General features: G+C 43.7%; 1 protein-coding gene and 1 long non-coding RNA gene across 3 annotated transcripts in view; one reads left to right on the top strand and one right to left on the bottom strand.

Moving 5' to 3' along the window:
* Window positions 1-1,837: 1,837 nt before the first annotated feature.
* Window positions 1,838-3,163, bottom strand: LOC310699635. Its single transcript, XR_014522178.1, has 2 exons — window positions 3,005-3,163; window positions 1,838-2,170 (listed from the first exon to the last, which is right to left on the bottom strand). It is a non-coding gene; the product is annotated as an uncharacterized lncRNA (long non-coding RNA).
* Window positions 3,164-9,645: 6,482 nt separating this feature from the next.
* CYGB (cytoglobin) overlaps window positions 9,646-21,935 on the top strand; it is a 49,491-nt gene continuing 37,201 nt past the window's right edge. The window contains exon 1 of one of the 2 annotated variants that reach the window (XM_083487735.1): window positions 9,646-10,342. In XM_083487735.1, the coding sequence (XP_083343861.1) occupies window positions 10,200-10,342 (143 nt within the window). In that variant the 5' untranslated portion in view covers window positions 9,646-10,199. The remainder of the gene's footprint in view (window positions 10,343-21,935) is intronic. The other variant, XM_083487736.1, reaches the window with a different exon arrangement.

Raw genomic sequence — 21,935 nt, 5'->3', positions numbered from 1 at the left:
GTTCTAGGACCAATCAGACTGCTGCAGTTTGGATCCTATTCAACTCAGTACATAACACTACTCATGTAAAAACACACTGATTCCCGGACTGTCCATGGGCCAGATTTAGAAGGAGATTGGGCCAGATCCGGCCCCTGGGCCTTAGTTTGCCTACCCATGCAGTAAGCTGTGGGAAATCAGACTCCAAAATGTCAACTTGATTTGTTTCAGTGTTTTGGAGTGGGTGGGTCAATCATCACTTTCTGCTAAGCCCCTTTGGCACACCCATCACTTCCCCAATGCTTTCATTTCCAGCCATGCTCATAAATGCTTTCTGCGCGAGGTGTGTAGAGGTATGTTTTTCTTTTGATCCTTCAGATTTGCACAAAACCAGAAAGCAGCTCCAGCAAACCATATCACCAAATTTCCACCCCAGATGTTATGCAGCTATCGGAAAAGTGTGCGCTGAGAAGTTACAGTTGCTTTCATTTCTTTTCCCACTGCACTCATAACTTATTTCCTCTGCAATGGAGGAGCATAGCCTTCTGCTTATTTTTTCTCTTTGGATCCCTCAGATTTGCACAAAACCAGAAAACTGCAAAACTGTGTACTGACAAACACACAAGGGGATGCCTATTGGCATGAACGGGAAAAACCAAAGTTGCTCCACATATAAAAATTCAAATCCACATTGGTGTGGACTGCTCCAGTCTAATTCACATGGGGGGAAGAGCTAACTAATGCTTAGATGTGGACAGGTAAAGAAAGAAATCAAGACGAATGCTTTCATTAGGCAACCTGGATTTGATGGCATAATAATAATAATAATAATAATAATAATAATAATAATACTTTATTTATACCCCGCCCATCTGGCTGGGCTTCCCCAGCCACTCTGGGCAGCTTCCAACAAAACATTAAAATACCGTAATACATCAAACATTAAAAGCTTTCCTAAACAGGGCTGCCTTCAGATATCTTCTAAAAGTCTGGTAGTTGTTGTTCTCTTTGACATCTGGTGGGAGGGCGTTCCACAGGGCGGGCGTCACTACCGAGAAGGCCCTCTGCCTGGTTCCCTGTAACTTGGCTTCTCGCATGTGCTCAATTTCCCCCTGAAAACAGTGAGAGTCTGGCCCCAAAAGCCTGGCAAAAGGAGCTTGTTACAGGTATGCAGCAGGACTGCAATCACCCACAAGCCCATTTCAGCACCTTCTGCAGCAGCGAGCGAAAATGGAGGTTCTCCTGTAATGCACTTGATCTTTTACTACTGTGCTAAAGCTGGAAGGCGCTCTTGTCTGCTTCCAAAGCAGTTTGAGACTGACAAGACTCTGATCCCTTTGCTCCCTGACAAGCAGCAGGTCAGGCTCCTGTCATTTCCAATCCACTCTAGGCTCAACCTTGGCAGAATATGCTCGGGTTGCTTTTAAAAGGGGCAAGACATGGAAGCCAGAGACGGAAAGCGGGCAGGGAGGCGGAGGGAGGAATACAGGGAAAAGGAGATGAGAGACGAGGGGAATGGAGAGTGACAGAAACAGGCAGGGGGCCTTAATTAAAAACCCATAGAAAGGAACAAGTGAGACAAATAGGGAAAGAAGATAAACGAGGCAGCAAAGGGGAAGTTAACAAAAACTGAGAGGAAGCATTCCAGGGGAAAGAAAACTAACAAGATGGACTGGTGGATGAAGAACCAGAGTCGAAATGGGCATTAGTGCACCTGTCTTTTCCTTGCCAAGTCTGACAGACATCGGACACCTGTGTGTACATTCTCAGGTACACATTCTCGCCTCATTTCCTTTTTGCCCACTGTCTCCCTCCCCTCCTCAATCTCACTGAACAGAGCGAGCAGGACCAAAACAAACCCAGTTGTGGATTTACTTCAAATGAGGTTATAGATGAATAAATCCCGATGCTGTTTTATCAGTGTGCCTCATCGGTGCCTTGTACCTAGCGGAGTGCACGTCCAGGCTATGCCAAGCACATACCAAGCAGGCAGGCTGCTGCTCCGCCGCTTCCTCGCCAAAACTCCAGAGAGAGAGCCAACTTTCCATCACTCTGATGGTCTCATATCCTTCATCCACCGAAGGGTTCTTAACAGTTGTGGAAACTCTGCTTTGTCGTCAGGGACATCCAGTTGTTTCCCAGAAGTACCTGTAGTTCTTTCCAGGTGTGGCTTTTACTCACAATGGGGTTCCTGTGAGAAATGAAATTGAAATGGACTGTGGATTCAATAGTCATGCCAGGGCACAATGGCCCATACTGCTGTAGTTATTATGAGGCATTACAAGGAATGCAAATAGAGCCTCATAAAATAGTTTGTAAAACAATATTTTGGGTTTCGATTCTCAGTGTTTTTCTGAACTGGAAATGGAGCCTAACCTTTCCGTTCCCTCCAGTAATTTCTAAAGTTGTGGGTCCCCTTCCTGGAATCACTTAAATTTTGAATGGTACTGTTTCTCTCAGATTTCAGGACTTGCTGTGCTTTTGTAATAATGGCTTTCCTTACAAATATCCAAGTAGAGCACGGATGGAGGCAACCCTCATATATTCTTAAAAGGCAACAGATTTGTTATCCCATGACAGATTCCCCAGGAAGAGGCCCTGCACCCTGCAATAGCTTCCATTCTTCAACTAACTCACAGATCTCTCTCTTTCTCTGCATCTGCCTGCTCTTGTCTGGCATTATCCCTCATCATGATTAACAATAATGTGAAGGAGAGAGTGGGGCTCTGCCCACTGCCACCCCCTTCTCAGGACAAAGCTATCTGTAGAGGGCATCTGATCTACTACTGCATAGGATCTATCCATTTACAGTGGTACCTCGGGTTACATACGCTTCAGGTTACAGACTCCGCTAACCCAGAAATAGTACCTCGGGTTAAGAACTTTGCTTCAGGATGAGAACAGAAATCGTGCTCTGGCGGCGCACGAAGTGGTGCTTCAGGTTAAGAACAGTTTCAGGTTAAGCACGGACCTCCAGAACGCATTAAATACTTAACCCGAGGTACCACTGTATTAGGAAACCCACCCAAATATATTCAGCACAGCTCTCTTCTCCCCCTTATGCAGTGGCTCAGTCAGTAGAGCGTGAGACTCCTAATCTCAGGGTTGTGAGTTCAAGCCCCATGTTCGGCAAAAGATTCCTGCATTGCAGGGGATTGGACAAGATGGCCCTCCTGGTCCCTTCCATCTCTGTAATTCTATGATTCATTACAAAATAGGGTCCCTGTCTCCTTCCAAACTGCTCGCTTTAGCTTGGCTGTGTCCTCTTCCAATGGCTTTCCTGTTCAAAACACTGAAGGAATGGGCAGCCAGTCATAATGGCATGTTCATAGAGTTGCAAAATCATAGAGTTGCAAGAAATCCCAGTGCTCATCTAGTCCAACCTCCTGCAATGCAGGAATCTCAACTAAAGCATCCATGGCAGAGGGCCATCCATCCTCTCATGAAAGAGAGTCCACAACCACATGAGGGAGCCTGTTCCACTGTTGAACAGCTCTTGCTGTCAGAAAGTTCTTGCTGATGTTTAGTTGGAATCTCCTTCCTTGTAACTTGAATCCATTGGTTTGAGTCCTACCCTCCAAATGCCCTTTCCTTGGCATTCACATCTCCTCATTTGGCTGTCTGGCCCAAGTGACTGTTTAGAACATCAACAGGTCTTACTGTGGACATACCTACGTATTTTTGCACAATATTTGTTGAGGAAAGTAGAGCCCAGTAATATAAAGTGTTCATCTCAAATGTTGTTTTGATACTCACAGCAGAAAATAGTCTCACTTGAAATTGTCTTACAGTGATACCTTGGTTTGCAACTGCTTTGGATTACAACCGTTTTGGATTACAACCACATCAAGCCTGGAAGTGTGTGACCCCTTTTTTTGGATTACAACCCATTTTTGGGGGATTACAGTGGTACCTCGGGTTAAGTACTTAATTTGTTCCAGAGGTCCGTTCTTAACCTGAAACTGTTCTTAACCTGAAGCACCACTTTAGCTAATGGGGCCTCCTGCTGCTGCCACGCCACCGGAGCATGATTTCTGTTCTCATCCTGAAGCAAAGTTCTTAACCCGAGGTACTATTTCTGGGTTAGGGGAGTCTGTAACCTGAAGCATATGTAACCTGAAGCGTATGTAACCTGAAGCGTATGTAACCCGAGGTACCACTGTACAACCAATTTTTTGGGGGAGGCCTCATTGGCGAAAGCTCACCTTGGGTTACAACCTGTTTTGGTTTACAAGCAGACCTCCGGAACGGATTATGGTTGTAAATCAAGGTACCACTGAATTTCCATTTTGAAAGAAAACGATATTCATAAAAGTATCAATCCTTTTCAGGAAAGTACCCAGTTACCAGCTGATTCTCCTTCAGTCAGCTTGAGAGCCAAACTTGCAATCTGATTTATTAAATCACTTTAGGGTTCAATATGTGCCCTTAATACTTTTTCAACACAAATTTCTAAGGGAGTAACTAGTGCACATCTTCTAAAATACTGAGAAATCATTTGCAATATTTTGTTTGTCAAGATCCTCTGTCATTTATCTATTCCGCCACAATTATCTGTTGACCCTCCTGTTTTTAACGTGATACCATTACTAATGTTAACTCAAAAAGAAAAGGTTGCCAAGTTGGCCCACAAGGAAAATTCCAAAATTCACATGTTAGCAGTGTCTTAAGTAAGCCAGCCAAAATGTTACAAAATATAGTGTGCAAGTTCTAGAGTTCTCCAGATTTCTTCCTTGGGCTAGATGGTAAACATAATGACAGAGAGGAGTGAGGGGAAAAGTTGGCTGATGTTGAAGTTATGGGTGGAGTGCCCTGTTTTGTTTACCATCTATCCTGATAAAGAATTCAGGAAAACTTGAAACATCGCATGCTATCTTATAACGTTTTGGTTGGCCTGATAAAGTTAACGCCTAAATGTGGATTTTTAGAATTGCTAATAATGTTGTCACAGGGCTCATTCTGTGCAAATCATCTACTCATAGCTTGTGTCAACTTGCATTTTTGAATATTGGCCCAAGTGGCCTTTTGTTCAAACAACTGTTGACTGTGGCTTGATATGAGGAAAGAGGTACAACTGGTAATATTTGCCAGCAACAATATCCTGCAAGTGAAGAGAAAATTTCTTTCAAAAGTGATCTCTGATTTCATTAAGTCTCCTGAAAGTCTGTCAGTTGCCATGAGAGCACTGGCAGGAGCACCCATCCAAAACAATTAGTGCTTCATTTTGCATGCATTTTGTTGCTGCAGTGTTGGCAAATAATGATGGCACTCTCCACCCCCTCATTGTAAGGGGCAACTTACAGGGAGTATGTGCAACTTTCTCTCTCTGCCTCCCTCCCCATATAGATGCTTCAGTTCCCATTGCAAGACATCTATTCCTCCTATTAAAGTTTGAGAAATAAAAGTTTTCCCACAGCCCTCTGGAGCATAAGAAATGCTTTTGCTCTATTGTCATGGCAATCAACTGCATGAAGGATTTCCTCAATTATTTCCTATCACCCTGGATTTGCCTGGGCTTTCATAGAACGCCCAGCCTCTTGTGCTATTTCCTCCTCCGTTGGATCAAATTTTGCTGGCTGGGTAATCCCACAGACTCATTTGTTAAACCTTGTGTTTCCAAGATGTCACTTTAATTCTTTAAGACCGTCTTGCTCTCTGTGTGTGTCTCTCTGTGTGTGGTGGTGCAGGGAGAATATCTCACATCATTCATTTCTCAAACTCACCAAGGACTCACCTGCATTTGCTGGTGGTTGTTTAAAGACAGAGATTTATGCAGACACCTGCTTTGATCTGAAAGGTTATCTGAAAGATGCTGTTTCCCCCAGGTTCTTCCCCCATCTAGTTTCTCATTGACTGATTCCGTTCTCAATAGGCCCTCCCTGGACCCCAAGTTGTGGACAGCTGCCACCCTGTTGCAAATATCCTTTAGCTAATTCAAGGTGATTGAGAGGGTGGTGGCTGGCCAGTTGCAGGGATGTCTGGCTGGGTAAGCCCATTCCAATCTGGCCTCATGCCTCAGTACAGAACTGAAACAGCTTTAGTTACCCTGATGGGTGACCTTTGGTAGGAGACAGCAGGTGGTGCTGTGGTCTAAACCACCGAGCCTCTTGGGCTTGCCAGTCAGAAGGTAGGTGGTTCGAATCCCTGCAATGGGGTGAGCTCCCATTGCTCTGTTCTTCTGCCAACCTAGCAGTTCGAAAGCATGGCAATGCAAGTAGATAAATAAGTACCATTGTGGCGGGAAGGTAAACGGCGTTTCCGTGCACTCTGGCACTCATCATAGTCCTCTGTGTGCCAGTAGCTGTTAAGTCATGCTGACCACATGACCTGGAAAGCTGTCTGTGGACAAACACCTACTCCCTTGGCCTGAAAAGCAAAATGAGCACAACACCCTATAGTCACCTTGGGCTGGACTTAACCATCCAGGGCTCCTTTATCTTACCTGGTGGGGAGACAACTGCACTGTTGATCTCGGAAAACCTCTTGAAGACGATTGGTACCAATAACCATGGTATTCTCCTAGAGAGAGTCTCTGTGAGTTGGGAGCACTCAGTGCTTCCATTCAGTGGAACCTGGTAGTTCCACTCCTACTTACTGGACTTCTACCAGAGAGTAGCTTGGGAGGACTTTGGCTTGACCACTTGGCAGTCCTGCTGTGGGGTCCTGCCAGGTTCCATCATCCCCCAGTCCCCCATGCTATTTACATGTAATATCTATGCAGAACCACTGAGGGGAGACACCCAGGGATTTGGAGTGTGGTTTCACCAATACTGTATACACATTACTCCCAGCTTTATCTTTGCATCTGAATCAGGATAAGCTGGGCAGCTGCTGACCAGAGCCTGGAGGCTAGAGGAAGACCAACAAACTGAGACTGGGTCCTGCTAAGACAGAGGTTCTGTGGGTAGGTAGTTTCCAAATTCAGGAACTGGAGGGACAGCCTGTTCTGGGTGGGGTATTGGGGTAGTGCTCCCCTTGAATGAAAAGGTGTATAGCTTGGAGGTTCTCCTCAAATCTAAATGGACACCAAAAGTCTAGTGGCAAAGAGCATTGTGGTTCCCCCAGTGTATTTATCTCAAAGCAGGTGTTCCACAGTTTTGTTCTGTGAAAATAAAATAAAATAATTGCTGAGATAGCCATAGTGGGCTGGAGAACACATTTCAAGGTTGGTAGTGCCTCCTTAGAATTGTGGCTACTAAAAACGTAAAATGGTACAATCTAGGTTTCCAGATTCTTGGGTTTAATTATTATTATTATTATTATTATTATTATTATTATTATTATTATTAGATATAGATCGCTTCTGTTTTTTAAAACTATTATAGTATTATTGTAAGATACTTATCTTGATAGAAGAACTTCCCGGGTCATTCATTTTATGGGTCAAATTAATCGTCTAAGGAAGCAAATGGGATTATCCCCACACCCCTTTAATTTAGCAAGGTTTGTGATTTTATTCCAAGTTATGCTGTCGGGAATTAGAAAGTGTACACAATGGGAGAAAGCCAGATTGAATTCAATAGGGTTTAACTTCTTGAGTAAACATGCTTAGGATGGTACTGGGAATGAACATGTAGATTTCGCCCTGTAAATTGGACAGGGTGAGAGATGGTGAGACCCCTTAGTCTTGAGAAGGGATTTGAACCTGCTTTCCACTCCAGAATGTTGCCTGCATTTTCTTGTAGAGCCATGCAACTAATATTTAGTCAAACATCAGATTATCCAAAATATGAACAGTCAACTCCTGAATGTCCTTCACTGGCAGTCTTTTGCTCAGTAAATTCATATTTGTTTCACACAGCATGATATTATTCCTTTAAAATGGTTTTCTAGTTACTAGGATAACAAGCCTTCGAAACAGCATAAGTCACTACTCAGAAGTAAGTCCCATTGGACTCAATGAGACTTACTCCCAGGTAAGTGTGAATAGAATTGCAAACTAAATTGCTGTGTTTGTACCTGATTAATACAGTCCTTCCTCCAGATGACATTAATCTCTGTTTTGACTGCTGTGTGGCAAGAATATTTGAATGCCCTAAGTACACATTGAATATTGTGACAATCATTAGTGATGGGGTTGTGCAATTCCCATTCCCATTCCATTTTGTGAACAGTGAGTTTGAATTTAATATAATTTTAGGATTAATAGTAATGTTTAGCCTTAAACTGTGTGTGCTTCCTAGTAATCTGTGAACTGGCTAAGTTCCAGTCTGGAGATAATGCAGACCAATGGTGACAGTGGTGGTTTTGTGGGCATCCAGTAGTCTTGTTGGAATAATCCAACAGGCCTAGATTATTTCCGGACTTGGAACTCCACACTAGGTTCTTCTTACCCCAGACATTGTAATTGGTGATGTGGAGGGAAGAAAGCTGTACTTTTCCTCTGCTATGTTGAAGTGAAGTCCATTAATAACATGCATGGGCTCATTTATTGATGCATATACCTGTTTACCAATGCCAGGATGTCTGTGTTATCAACAGTTAACTGGATCTTAAAATTATTGGAGTGGTTACTCCTAATGATATAATCATCATCTGCATTTTTCTGCAACAGCGCTTTCCTACATTTTCTTTCCTTCTGACTGCTGCTCAGGATGAAGCTTTATGCATTTGATGAAGTGGACTGTGATCCACACAAAAATTGCCTCAATATTTTTAAGTGTTTGTTTGTTACATTTCTACCTCACCTTTCCTCCAAGGAGCCCAAGATGGTGTACATAATTCTCCTCCCTATTTTATCCTCACAACAACCCTGTGAGGTAGGTTAGGCTGAGAGAGAGCTATTTGCCCAAGGTCACCAGGTGGAGATTTGAACCCGGGTCTCCCAGAACCTACTCTAACACTAAACCCCACTGACTCTCTTTAAGGTGCCACAAGACTCTCTGTTGTTTTTGCTGCAAAAGACTAACATATCTATCCCTTTTGGGAGGGTTTTGTTTTTTGCACCTTTTCTATCTATTTCTTTCCAACTTCTGATGTATTGTCTATTCTTACACACTTGCAAGGGGACTGAACACCACTATTTTTACCTCAGATGAGTTGAAATGTCACAAGTGCAGGCTGAATCAAACCAAAAAAAAATCTACACAGCATTTTCACCACCACCAAACAGCGGAAATGTTTGTCCTTGCTTCTAAACCCACTCTTCCACCCTTGCCTGGAAACCCCCCATGCTTTCCAATCTTTATTATTATTATTATTATTATTATTATTATTATTAAAGTCAATAAGTGAATCCAAAAATATGTTTTCCTCACACGTGCTTAAAATCAGATTATTCCTCCGATATCTGATTCACAGTTCAGATGAAGGCAGGGAAATATTTTATAATTAGAAACATTTCCTTGGAAGCCGGGTATAATTCAGATTCTGTGGAAGATAAACATTTATTTAATAGCGTCTTTGCCCAGCCCCAGCCCCTTCCAAAAAGACACAGGGTAGCAAGGATTTTTGCTGCTGTTGATAAAAACAACCTCCTAAGGAATATGGTGGGAATCAGAAAGCTCTATCTCAGCTAAGCCAGCTGTTGGGATAAGTTTAACTGCTCACTTCAGATGCTCCATTTTCTCTGAGCTGTTTACAAATGGTGAAGGAGGGGGAAAAAGGAGAAATCTCAAGTCATAAAATACTCAAAACAGGAGAATTTGACACTGAAGAGCACCTCTCTCTCTCTCTCTCTCTCACACACACACACACACACACACACACACTGAGGAGGAGGAGGAGGAGGAGGGAGAGGGAGGGCGGGGGGAGGAGAGAGAAAAGTGAGCTCACGTTCACACATTGGTAAAAAAGGCTGGTCTTGCAATGCCTTTGAATATTTTACTTTTTGTCAGTTTCCCTTCAGAGTCATACGCGCACACACACAAACACACACACACGCTGAGCTGAAGTGAACCACAGCAAGGGGCTGCACTGGAAGATCTGAAATCTGATCACACACAATCTCTCTCTCCCCCTGATTATCTCTTATTACATACCTCTCTTTCTATATAGACAGACACACATACACAGAGAGAGAGAGTGAGAGGAAGCCAGGAACAGTATCAGCCACACCACCCACAAACAGAACACCTTATCTCTTTTTGCTGGATACACACACACACACCCGCACGCACGGACACACACAAAAAGGACACACACACGGAGAGAAAGAGAGACTCTCACAAACCCCTCTCTTTCCTCCTGGCTTCCCTGGAAGATTTTGCTGGCTGTTTTTCATGGAGAAAGTCCAAGGAGAAATGGAGATTGAGAGATGGGAAAGAAGCGAAGAGATGTCAGACGCAGAGAAAAAGGTGATTCAGGAGACATGGAGCAGAGTCTACGCCAACTGCGAGGACGTTGGGGTCTCCGTTCTGATCAGGTATTTACAATGGCACACAAGAAGCCAAAAAATAAATAAATATGCAAGCAAAATCGATCAAGGGCTGGATGGCAGCAACTGTTTCCCTCCAGCTGATCAGTTCTGGCTGGGAATGATTTCACTGCCTTTTTGATTTCAAGATACCAGAGAAGGGGAAATAGCAGGAGGAGGAATACCTCTGCTGCTGTAGTTGATTGAGAATCAATATTTCAGCCAGAAAAGTCACCTTATCCTTGTGGGTGCAAAGGGGAGGGGGGGGTCGAAGGAAGGGATTCTGTTCTGTGGTTTTGATTTAGCTTTTTGCTAATGGAATTAAGCATACACCAGATTCCTGGGTGAAATAAAGCAACTTGCGAGCCAAGATAAATCCGAAACAGGGCTGCCGAAGCTTGTCAGTACCATCTGCTCATCAGCTGGGGTGCAATGTCAGTATAAAAGATAATGCTGAACTTGTCTCCTGGGGCTGGCGTGAAGCTTGCCGGTCCAGAGGGATGGAGGTCCAGGAACACTTAAATGCAAGGTGGCTGCACAATATTGTGAATGGTTACACAGCAGAGGATATTGAGAGTCACAGAAATCTATCCGGAAGGCAGGTGTGTTTATATGGGGCTGTCCAGGTGGAACGCATAAGACGAGAAGCATAGGTTTAAAACGGAGGTGGGTTCTCACCGGTGTGATTGCCCAAGCCAGGAAAACCATTCATTTGTATTTAGCTTATTTTACTTCAGTGAGAAGCCCTATTTGTTAATAGCCCCCAGGTAAGTGTCATGTGGTTTGTGGCTTTCCCCCAGCTATAATGTCTCCTCAGTGTTATTTCCATAAGTGGCCTTGTTTTGTTATTCTGAAACTGCCCAGGACTCTCCTGGGCATGTCACAAATGCACACACACACACACAGAGAGAGAGAGAGAGAGAGAGAGAGAGAGAGAGAGAGAAATCATTGCAGGTAAGAAGGGAAATCAGGCCTGAGATGCTGGTTAGAGATGGGAGGCAACAGCAACAAGCAATTTTGGAGCTGATTGAAAATGCCTCTTTGGGCTTGGATTCAGAACTCCCTCTTCAAAACACAGCAGAGGCACCAATATTTTCTCCTCCTTGAGGCCTGTAATAGTTTGGCTTGGGGGAGAGAGTTAAGTGGGGAAGTGATACAGGGGGAATGATTAACCCCCTCTTGCAACACTGTGTTCCAGTCTAATTCAAGGCCTCTCATGGCTGCTTTTAAGTTTAAAAAGGCAAACACTGGGAGATCCAATCATAGATCTGCCATATCACGTGTAGGTAAGTGAACCTGCCCCCAGAGATAGTCACTCACCCACCCATTTATCATACTGATTCGCTCTAACCCTACTGTCTTCTGAGCTGCTTGAAATGTTTGCAGAACTTCTTAAAGGAATAGTCTAGTAATTAATTGACTTGAGCTTGATGAAGAATGAGGAAGATTTTAGACCTTTGCCCGACAGCTGCACATATCTATTCAAATGTGTGCTGATGTTTCCTTTTCACCTTTCCCCTCCTTTAAAGTTTCCTATCAGAGTTTTTCTGTAGGAAACTGGAGATGATGTTAGAATAGTCCTTCGCTAAAAAAAACACCCTCCAAGGTCTACAATATTTTACAGAGATAAACGGTGTCATTGCAATTGACCAAATGGGATAAAAACAGAACTGCATCCCAAATCTTTACGCAAGTTCTCTTTGAAGCAAAATACCCATATATCCAGAAATGGCTCCCTTGAATTCACACAGAATTACCCTTTTCTACTTATTTATCATAAAAATAAATACATTAATCAAGTTACATTGTTTGAAACAAAGAATATCCCTTCATATCCATGACATGAAAAGTTTTGCCTGCTAAATATCTTAAGTTAAATGCACTGTTGATGCTTATATAAAATGCTGATGGTTTTATTATGTGACCTGCCCTGAGATATATAGGGTGATATATAAATTCTAATAATAATAATAATATAGCTAACATTTACAAAATCTACAGCTTCATAAAATAGAAAAACTACCCTATTTTTGTTTTTGTTTTGTTTTTAAAACACCCTCACAGCCTCGAAAATTTGCCGCCGTGCTTTTTCCTATCACTTGCTCTCTTACAGAGCAACCCTATGTAGTAGCCTCTGTCACACATATAACACCCTGGTGAAAGAAAGCCTAATTTCTCCCCTACAGCAAACCCTCCAGACTCACTTCACACACCAACTTGATGCCATGCCCTGGTGGAATTCTCGGGTGCCTGGCTACTTGTTGATGCCTTCTGATTCCTGACGGTGATGATGATCACTAGGACAGCAGCCAAGACCCCCAAAGTAGTTCCCACAGTGAGCCCCACATGGGCAGGTTTCTCCCAGGCCAAGACCAGTGGCTTCGGCAGGCCAGCAAGCTCTATGTGGCACCGGTAGCAGTGTCTGATCTGGGAGTCAATGCTGACCCAGGCATGGTAGGTCCTGTCACAATTGGGACCGATGTCCCTGGAAAAGGGGCCGTTCTCCATGGCCTCCACATCCTTCCTCCAGGTGGTGTCGATCTCTTTAGGGGTTTGGCAGATGAGGAATTTCCACCTGGAAGGGCCTCCTGTGTCATCTTCCCCACTGGGGGCTCTGTCCTGAGCAGAACCTCCTTCCCATAGTCCAAGTATTTCTGCAGTCACTCAACGCAGGTCTCCTCCAGGTAGCTCTTCCTGTACTTGTTAGTGGCAAACTCTGTATCCAAGGACCGCTTGGTGATCTGGGCCTCCGTATCAGCTGCTGTCCAGGTGAGGGTGTCCTTGTCAGAGCTGATGAGACCCCCCCCCCACCCGTCATGGGCATACTGTCAAAACTCTCTTTTGCTCCCATCTCGCCTCAGCCGTACATGAGCTGCAGAGTGTGGAACCCTTTGCTCTGGTTGTAACTGTTCCGCAAATTCTCCAGGCTGGATTTGAACCACTGCTCCCAGCCTTACAACATTTGGGTATATCTTTCCCAGTACTGGGCATCATCCTGCTCCACTTTTTGCCAATTATTTTTTGTTGATTTTCCATTAAAAATTGCCATCAAATTAATACAAATTTAAAAGCTGGCTTCCCACCCCTCCCAGATGTTCCTTCTTTTTCCCTCCATCCATTGCTGCTCCAAGCACATTAGCTTTTCCAACTTTCATTTCATCATTCAATAAAATTAAACCCAATCATATTACAAGAATATTTCATCTCCCTGCACATCAGCTGTACAAGTACCATTTTTTGCGAAGACGCTTATATATTATTATAACCTATCCACAAAATAATCAGGTAGAGCAGATCCTCTTTTATCTGTCTATAATAATCATTAACCAATAATTTTAAATCATTTCCCTCTGATAACCTCTCGGGTAGAGCTCTTCCTGAGAAAAACAAATCCTACTCTCTCTTTTTTAACAACCTTTCTACTTTTTGCATCCAGGGCACTGCAAACATTTTCCTCTTGTGTATCACTGTCATAGTAAGCAATGGGTTGGTCATCCATATATGCCATAGTGGGCATACATGGGGCAGCCCATGGCAAGTTTCTGACACAGGAGTGTAAAAAGTACACCTGAGGTGGGAGGAAGAGACAGCATAGTGCAGTGCAGCAGCAGCAATAGGATCGAGGAGGGCCTGCGGTGGCCTTGCATCTCGACAAAATGGAATGTGTGTGTGTGTCTAGCAGTGTCGTTCTTAACCCTCTTGTTGTGCAGTTGTCCAGGGTCCAAGGTTCTGGGCTGCTGACTCGCTGACTCACAGCCTCAGGTTCCCGCCTTATGAAAACACCAAGCACCCTCAGATTACAGGAAGATATATTTGCCCATTCATACATACCAGTATATCCCATACTGGTAGCAGAAAATGACATGCCAGCTTTTTAATTTACACAGGTTCCTGGGTATGCATAACACCATCTTTCAAACATGGAATCATTGAATTGTAAAGTTGGGAGGGACCATGAGGGCCATCTAGTCCAGCCCCCTGCAATGCTGGAATATTTTGCCTAATGTGGGGCTTGAACCCACAACCCTGACATTAAGAGTCTCATGCTCTACCGATTTGGGGCTAAGATCCATAGGCCATAAAATACATAACACTATCCTGCTGGTGCAACCTAGCAACAGTAGGGCAGACCCAGTATTCCATTTCCAAATTCCTAGATTCTGGATTCCTAGATTCTTATCAGGCAGCTGGTTTTCACTGACCTGAAGTCAGCTACAGCAGCAGCAGGTCAACTTTATATTTCAACATGGCAGGTCGACATTAAATGCAGATCCATGTGTGACAGACGGCAAAGGAAGCAATACAGATCTCCTCTGGCCACGAGAAGTGTGGTATGTAGTGGAGTGCAAAACCGAAGCATATGCTCATAGTAAAGATGTCAGATTACCCGCTTGCCATGTGCAAGGAGCAGCGAGAAAGAGTAAACGCAGCTGCCCTGTGGAGAGCAAAAACACTGAGCTCCCCTTAAAGGCTCTTTCAAAAGGAACAGTGGAGGGAATGCTAGGGAAAGTGTGAAACTTCTGTTCTTTTTCTCCTCCCCGTACTAGATCTGAGCCAATATTTCTCCCTGAACATTTTCCACAAATAAGGATGGAGAATTTTGAGAGGTCGTTTGTGTGCACCTTGAAGACCTCACACTCTCAGTTGCCTAGAGAAAGTATCAGTAGTATCTTAGATATTCTTAGTTGGTCTCTAAGGTGCTACTGGAAGGAATTTTTTTGTTTTGTTTAGATATTCTTGCTTTTCTGAATTACTTCTCCTTCCCTTTTTCCTCCTTTTGAAAAAACTGTCATGCGAACAAGGGCACTTTATAGAGTGAGCTGGCACATGTGGATGCACAGATACATGCAATTTCCATTCCATGTTGCTGCTTTGCCTCGAATCATAAGCGCATGTGAGAAACCATAAGTGCATATGAGAAGGAAATCAAAGGTGGGTCTGCAAGCAAACACATGCACCTGGTTCATCCTGGAAAGTACGAGCCATACGTGGAAAAAAAACATTGTTTTGCTTGTTTGTGATTCATAACCCATATATGGCCCAATCCTGCTCTAGCTGCATGTAGTTACACGTAACTAGTTGAGCTATTTGTGTATCGGAATGCGTATCAGAATGCAGCGTTGATGGATATCTGTACCCAGATGCTCATTTGGCCTCTTGTGTTTCCCCTCTCCATTGCTTGAACATCCATATGCCAATTATTTAGGCATAATCCCCCCACAGGAAAGTAAAGGAGATAAAATGCCACACCAGGAAGGTCCAGGATTAGTGTCCACACCAGTGGCACAACGATATCCGCATGAGAAATTGAATATGGCAGATTGCTGCAGTGTCCCTACCTCTCTGGTTTTGCGGTTATGTCAAACCAATGGCAATTAGATTCATAATGCACGTACAGGTAACAGTTGATACCTGTAGAGAATTGACAGTGGATTCATTGAGTGCCTGTACAAAACAGCTGCAAAATGTTATTACAACTTAGCTGAGGCAGTCGGAGAAAAGGAATAATGGTACAAAAGAGTGAGCCATGGAGCTGGAAGACAGAAGCATTGTCGCGTACCTTGTTTCTTACAGCGCTCAAGCTGAAATTTCCAAGCAGGGGTCCACACAACAGCGTTTTAAGAAAGATTAAGTGATCATCAACTGCTGTTCGTGATATCGCTCAACAGATCTAAACATCACTTAGTGGGGAAAAGAGAAGGAACAAAAATTTGCGTCAGGGGATAATCTGCTCTTAGTTTAGATTTCTCAGATATAGAAGAGGAGCTTTAAAAAATAATTTTCTCCTTTACCTCTCACAAGACTAACTCCTACATACAGCAGCAATGTTATTTCTGGGTCATTGTGTCAACAGGAAAACCATTCTTAACTAGAAACCAAAAGTCAGGAAAGAAGGATTTTCTGCTTTCCAATGTACGGCTAGGTGCTAAATGCGGCAATGTGACAGATTAGAGAGATGTTTGGGTGCTCAGCCACAACATTTGAGCTGAACCAGTACTCCTCAGCCAAGCTTACCTCACAAGACTTGTACCTTTGACACTGAAAATCACAGTAGAAATGGATCAAAATATAATAAATCCTGCTAAAAACAGATACGTTTTCTCAAGTTTGAGAGACCTACTATCCAATTCCAAATATAGCTATTGTTACAAAGTGAGGCCCATGAATTCCAAGTGACGACATTCTAAGAAAGCTGAAGTTGTGTGTGTTCCACAACTAAGGCCAACCATTTTAACGGTTTCTTCAGGAAGCTCTGTGTGTGCATCTTGGTCTTGCGAATGCAAGAAGTCTTGAGGTGTCTTCACAGTTCAAGGCTTCCAAACCCTGGCTGAAGCACAGACTGAACATATGACGAGCCATGCACAATATCAGGGTATACCTGGATATTTGCCAAATGGCAACTGCAAAAGATTCGTCTTCTGGTTGGCTTGGGGTGGGGAGAAACCGTTACCTCTGCTGATCAAATGCTGTACAGTGGTACCTCTGGTTACATACTTAATTCGTTCCGGAGTTCCGTTCTTAACCTGAAACTGTTCTTAACCTGAAGCACCACTTTAGCTAATGGGGCCTCCCACTGCTGCTGCGCCGCCGCCACACGATTTCTGTTCTCATCCTGAGGCAAAGTTCTTAACCCGAGGTATTATTTCTGGGTTAGCGGAGTCTGTAACCTGAAGCGTATGTAACCTGAAGTGTATGTAACCGGAGGTACCACTGTAGTTTGATACTGAAGGGCTTTTTCATCTAGCTGAAGAAGGCTGAGCGAGCAGGGATTCCAATGCAGGCCTCACAACCAGTCAAAAACATCTCAAGGAATACACTGAGCTGGCCCTGCCAGGTAGCAGGGTGAAGAAACCTGCTTCTGGTGGCATCATGAATGTCTGTATGTGTGTACACTGGATAACAGATGAAGGCAGGAATTGATGTGTGAATGGTGCAGCAAGGCTTTTTATAATGTTGGTGCTGCAGGAACCACTGCAGGGCCTCCACTTCAAGTAGGAAAATGCCACACTATGGCACTGGGCATGGCTACTATCTATAAAACCTTTAGACCTGCAGTAGTCCCGTTGCCTTTCACATCTTTCCTGGGTAGTAAATCAGCACCAGTTAAAACACGCCTATTTGCCCAGGCTTTTCGTGAGTGTTGAGTTGAGGTACCAGATTTTATTCCCTGCTGCATACTTTTGCTTGAGGGGGAGGTTTAATTGGATACTTTTAATTGTTGCATTTGAGGTTTTTATTGTTGGTTTCATGTTGTAATCTGCTCTGAGATCAATCTGATGAAAGGCAGGGTTATAAACTGAACATATAAATTATTATTATTATTATTATTATTATTTATTATACAGTAAAACATATTAACACATGAATTGTGTTCTGGCACCATGTTCAATGAATTCACAATACTATTAATATTATTAAACAGTATTTCAGTCTGAATGGTCTTAATAAACTAATACTTGGATGAAAACGTAGGTTGATATCTTTAGACTAGTTGCTCTGAAGTAAAGCTAGATAGGGATTACGCCAGAGCAAACAACTTGAAGACTACAGTGGCCTTCAAAAACAACCTTCAAAATAGAGGAAGGCAGGAACTGATGTGTGAATGGTGCAGCAAGGCCATTCAGTCTACAGACTGAAAAGAATACATCTGGCAATGTAACCAATATATCTTTCCATGAAATTTAACAAAAGCCTGCTGCCAAACAGCGCCGTTTGTTTGCAAGGGGAAACAGACAGGGTGAAGTGATCCTACCATGCATTGATGGCCTCCTGTTTCACTGTTGGCAAGATGGGAGATTTTGCTGGAGCCAGTTTTCCTCTCCTTCCTTCGCGCCGACAATGAGAGGGAACAAAATATGGCAGACCCAGGGCTGGTGTAGAGCTGTGCACATCAAGGAAACGAAGAGGCTTTGGATGAGATGTGTCTGCACTCACCCCCGGCATGCATCTTTCCTCCAACTCTGCTAGCAACACGTTGCCAGCAGAATATCTATGCCAGCCCAGGAGATTTCCGGTGGAATAACTGTTGTCCTGCTGGCATACCTTCATCTCTGCCGGTGGAGCAGTGCTCATGCAGGCCCTGAACTGGCCTTATAGAGAGTACAGGGTCGCACACTCAGTGTGTTAAGTCAGGCTCACTTTGTAATTCTACTTCTTGCGCATGGAAGCAGCAGAGATACTTCTTATCAAAGAGCTTATAGAGAATAATGGAAAAGAAATAGACAATAAGCAGGTGTTGTCTTATTAACCAATGCATCCTATAACATGTTAATACTGATAAAAATCCTAAGAACACGACTGAGCATGGGCATCCACATACAGTGGTACCTTGGTTCTCAAACTTAATCCGTTCCGGGAGTCCGTTCAACTCCCAAAATTGTTCGAAGACCAAGGTGTGGCTTCCGATTGGCTGCAGCAGCTTCCTGCACCCAAGTGGAAGCAGCGCCAGACGTTCGGCTTCCGAAAAATGTTTGGAAACCGGAACACTTACTTTCAGGTTTGTGGCGTTCGGGAGCCAATTTGTTCGACAACTAAGCCATTCAAGAACCGTTCGAGTTTGTAGCAGTTATAGAACAGGCACTATTCTTTTCATTGTTTGTTGAAGCTGCTTTCAGTGTTCCACTTTTGCCCACCTCCGGAAAATGTCTTGCAGGCATCCATGCGACTGAGAAAATGTCTTCTTTTTTCTCTCACACCCTTTCTCTTTCCAAACTTTCTTTACTTGGCATTCCTGCTTTTCGTACTGCCTTGAAATCCTCCCACCCATCACTCACACTATGAAAGGACTGGACTAGGGTATTATACCTATAGTCACTGGCCTAGTTAGCACATCACAGTAAACCATAGTTACTATTTTATCATCCACACACCAAGCTGGATCATTTTCCCTCCCCACTTGCTCTGGGGAGGAATGAAGCACAATCCCTCACTTATTGTTATCTCTCAACAAACTTTGGCTGCAGATTGAAGGTTGTTTGGAGCAGAACAAATCACAACCCCTAGTTCAGACATAAAGCCAAGTCAGGGATCACAGCTTGTTTTCCCACAGCATGAGCCAGGGGGAGCACAGTAGAGCAAAGTGGGAGCAATTTACTTGTTCATGGTAGGTTTATGCATTGCCAGGGGTTGGACTAAATGACCCTTAGGGTCCTTTCCAACTCTACAATTCTGTGAATGAGCTCACTGAATGCGTCTTTGACTCTTGATGTTCTTGAATTCATTGGAATACTTTCAGTAACATCCCAAACTCCTGCTTTTTACAGATGTAATTTTAAATCAAAAAAGAGCTGCATGATATATTATTTTATAAGGATATTGGTTGGAATTATTTTATATCAACTAGAAATGGAATTGGTACTGTGGCGTAAATGGGAAGCAGAAGGCAACTGCTCTGCTTGCCCCCACAATGGCAACCCTGTGCATTCTCTGCAACTAAACTGCACCATCATCTCCTGAAGGAGACCCGGGACTCAGCTACCTTAGTAAAGGAAAAGCATTTTAAATGTGTTATAACACTGCGACACCAGATGGCGCTGTAGAGTTCCGTCTTCCGCCAACATGATTTCCCATTAAGAGGTTTACAATGTGTGTTCCAGGAACTTTTTTTTTGATATGTCTAGATCCAGCCCCAGCGACACTTCACGCATATGTCAAATGTAGCCATGTTTCACAGACTGGAGAGGAGCCAAGATAGCAACATTATTTAAATAGAGGAGTCAGGTATAGATAGATCTGTTGCCCAACCTTGCGTCCCAGGTAATTGGTAGAAAGCATTATTAAAGCCAGAAGGATTCAATACATGGAAGAAGAAGCCCTGCTGAGGAAGAATCAGCTTAGCTTCTGCAAAGGGATGTCCTGCTCAGCCAACTTCTTGGATGCTCGTCTTGTTCCCCTGAAATGGCAATTTTTGAAACCAGTCCATTGGACTATAAACCTGCCTCTGGCTGCTTTGATTTTCTTTTCTGCTTTGGTCTTGTGTACATCATTTATCACTTATTTATTTTTTTAAGATCCCGTTTGTTTTCCTCCAAGATGCTGGAGGGGTTTTGTAAAGGGCCCTTTCACACACCCATGCAGTCCTAATAAGTCACTGTATGACAGGAAGAGGCCAATGAAGGAGACTGAGGTGGAGGAGAGTGGGAGAGGGAGAGGGAGGGAAAGGAAAGAGCACAAATAAATCCTAATTAGGGAACACTTCCCAGATCCCTTCCTAACCTCCCCTCCCCTTTCCCCTTCACTTTGGAGCTACTCTTGGTCAACGCATGTGTGCTCTCAAAGCAGGATGCATGTGGTTTGAAACGAATAGTACCTGTGTGATAGCAGCTCTCTCACCCAGCTGGCTCCCTCACTCGTCTCATGCCTGCACATTTTGCAGCTGGATAATTGATCATTGCTTCCCTCCTGGAGAACTAGGTCATGTGGAGAGGCTGTTGTGAAGGCACGTCGAGAAGAAAAGCAGTACTCAGAATTGTATTCGGCTGGCTTTTGCAGCTTGCCTCTCTCACCAGTAAATAATTCAACAGCTCCACTGATGTACAGATTTTGGGAGAATTTGTGGTCCATGTCACTCGCTGTATCATCTGCATTTGAGCATGCCGTAAGTGATCACAAGAGAAGCAGCATGGTGCTGTGCTAAGGCCCTGGGTTCAAATCCTTATCAGCCACAGAGTTACTCGAGGTCTGTCCAAATCTTCTTGTGCTATAGCTCCCTGACTTTTATCTCATTTTCCTAGCCTCTAAAGCAGCGGTACTCAACTTGTGGGTCGCCAGATGTTGTTGGACTACAACTCCCATCATCCCTGAGCTCTGGCCTTGCTAGCTAGGGGTGATGGGAGTTGTAGTTTAACAACATCTGGGGAAACAGGTTGAGAAAGGCTGCTGTAAAGGCTAGTGGCTTATGAAATATTCCCCAGAAGCAGCAGCAACAAACCCATACACAAAGTTATTAAAGGAACAGAAGTTTCAAGGTATCTGTAAGGAACCACGATTATCCAGATAGTGACAAGGTCACTATTTAAGAGCATTTCTCCGCATGGCAAAAGGAATATAAAGACATAATATGGGCAATGGTTAATCCAGGGTCAGGTTCCAGAAAACAGGGACTGTCCCTGGGAAATAGAATCAGTAGCTGAAGAATATGACCTGTGTATTATTGTCTAGTATGCTTCATGGCTGACCTAAAGGCTGTAGCTCAGTGGCAGAGGATCTGCTTTAAATGGAAAATGTCCTGGGTTCAAGCTCCAGGTAAGGCTGAGAAAGACCCTGGTGTCAATCAATGCAGACAGTTCTGAGCTAGATGGGCCACTAGTCTGACCTGGTGTAAGGCACATTCCTACGTTCCTGTGGTTAAATGGAAATTTGAACCCAGTTCTCCCCACTCTTCAGTCCAACATCCTATCTGCTGTACCATCCTGGCTCAGATGTGCCCTCTTAAATAGAGTAATAGAATTGTCAAGTTGGAAGGGACCCCAAGGGTCATCTGAAGGCAGCCCTGTTTAGGGAAGTTTTTAATGTCTGACATATATATATATATATATATATATATATATATATATATATATATATGACATTTTAATGTATCTTTTGTTGGAAGCCACCCAGA

Source organism: Podarcis liolepis, assembly GCF_965112155.1.
Source record: "Podarcis liolepis genome assembly, chromosome: 2".
Lineage (NCBI taxonomy): Eukaryota > Metazoa > Chordata > Lepidosauria > Squamata > Lacertidae > Podarcis > Podarcis liolepis.
The sequence above is the reverse complement of the archived record's forward strand: the minus strand, read 5'-3'. Positions and strand labels throughout refer to the sequence as shown.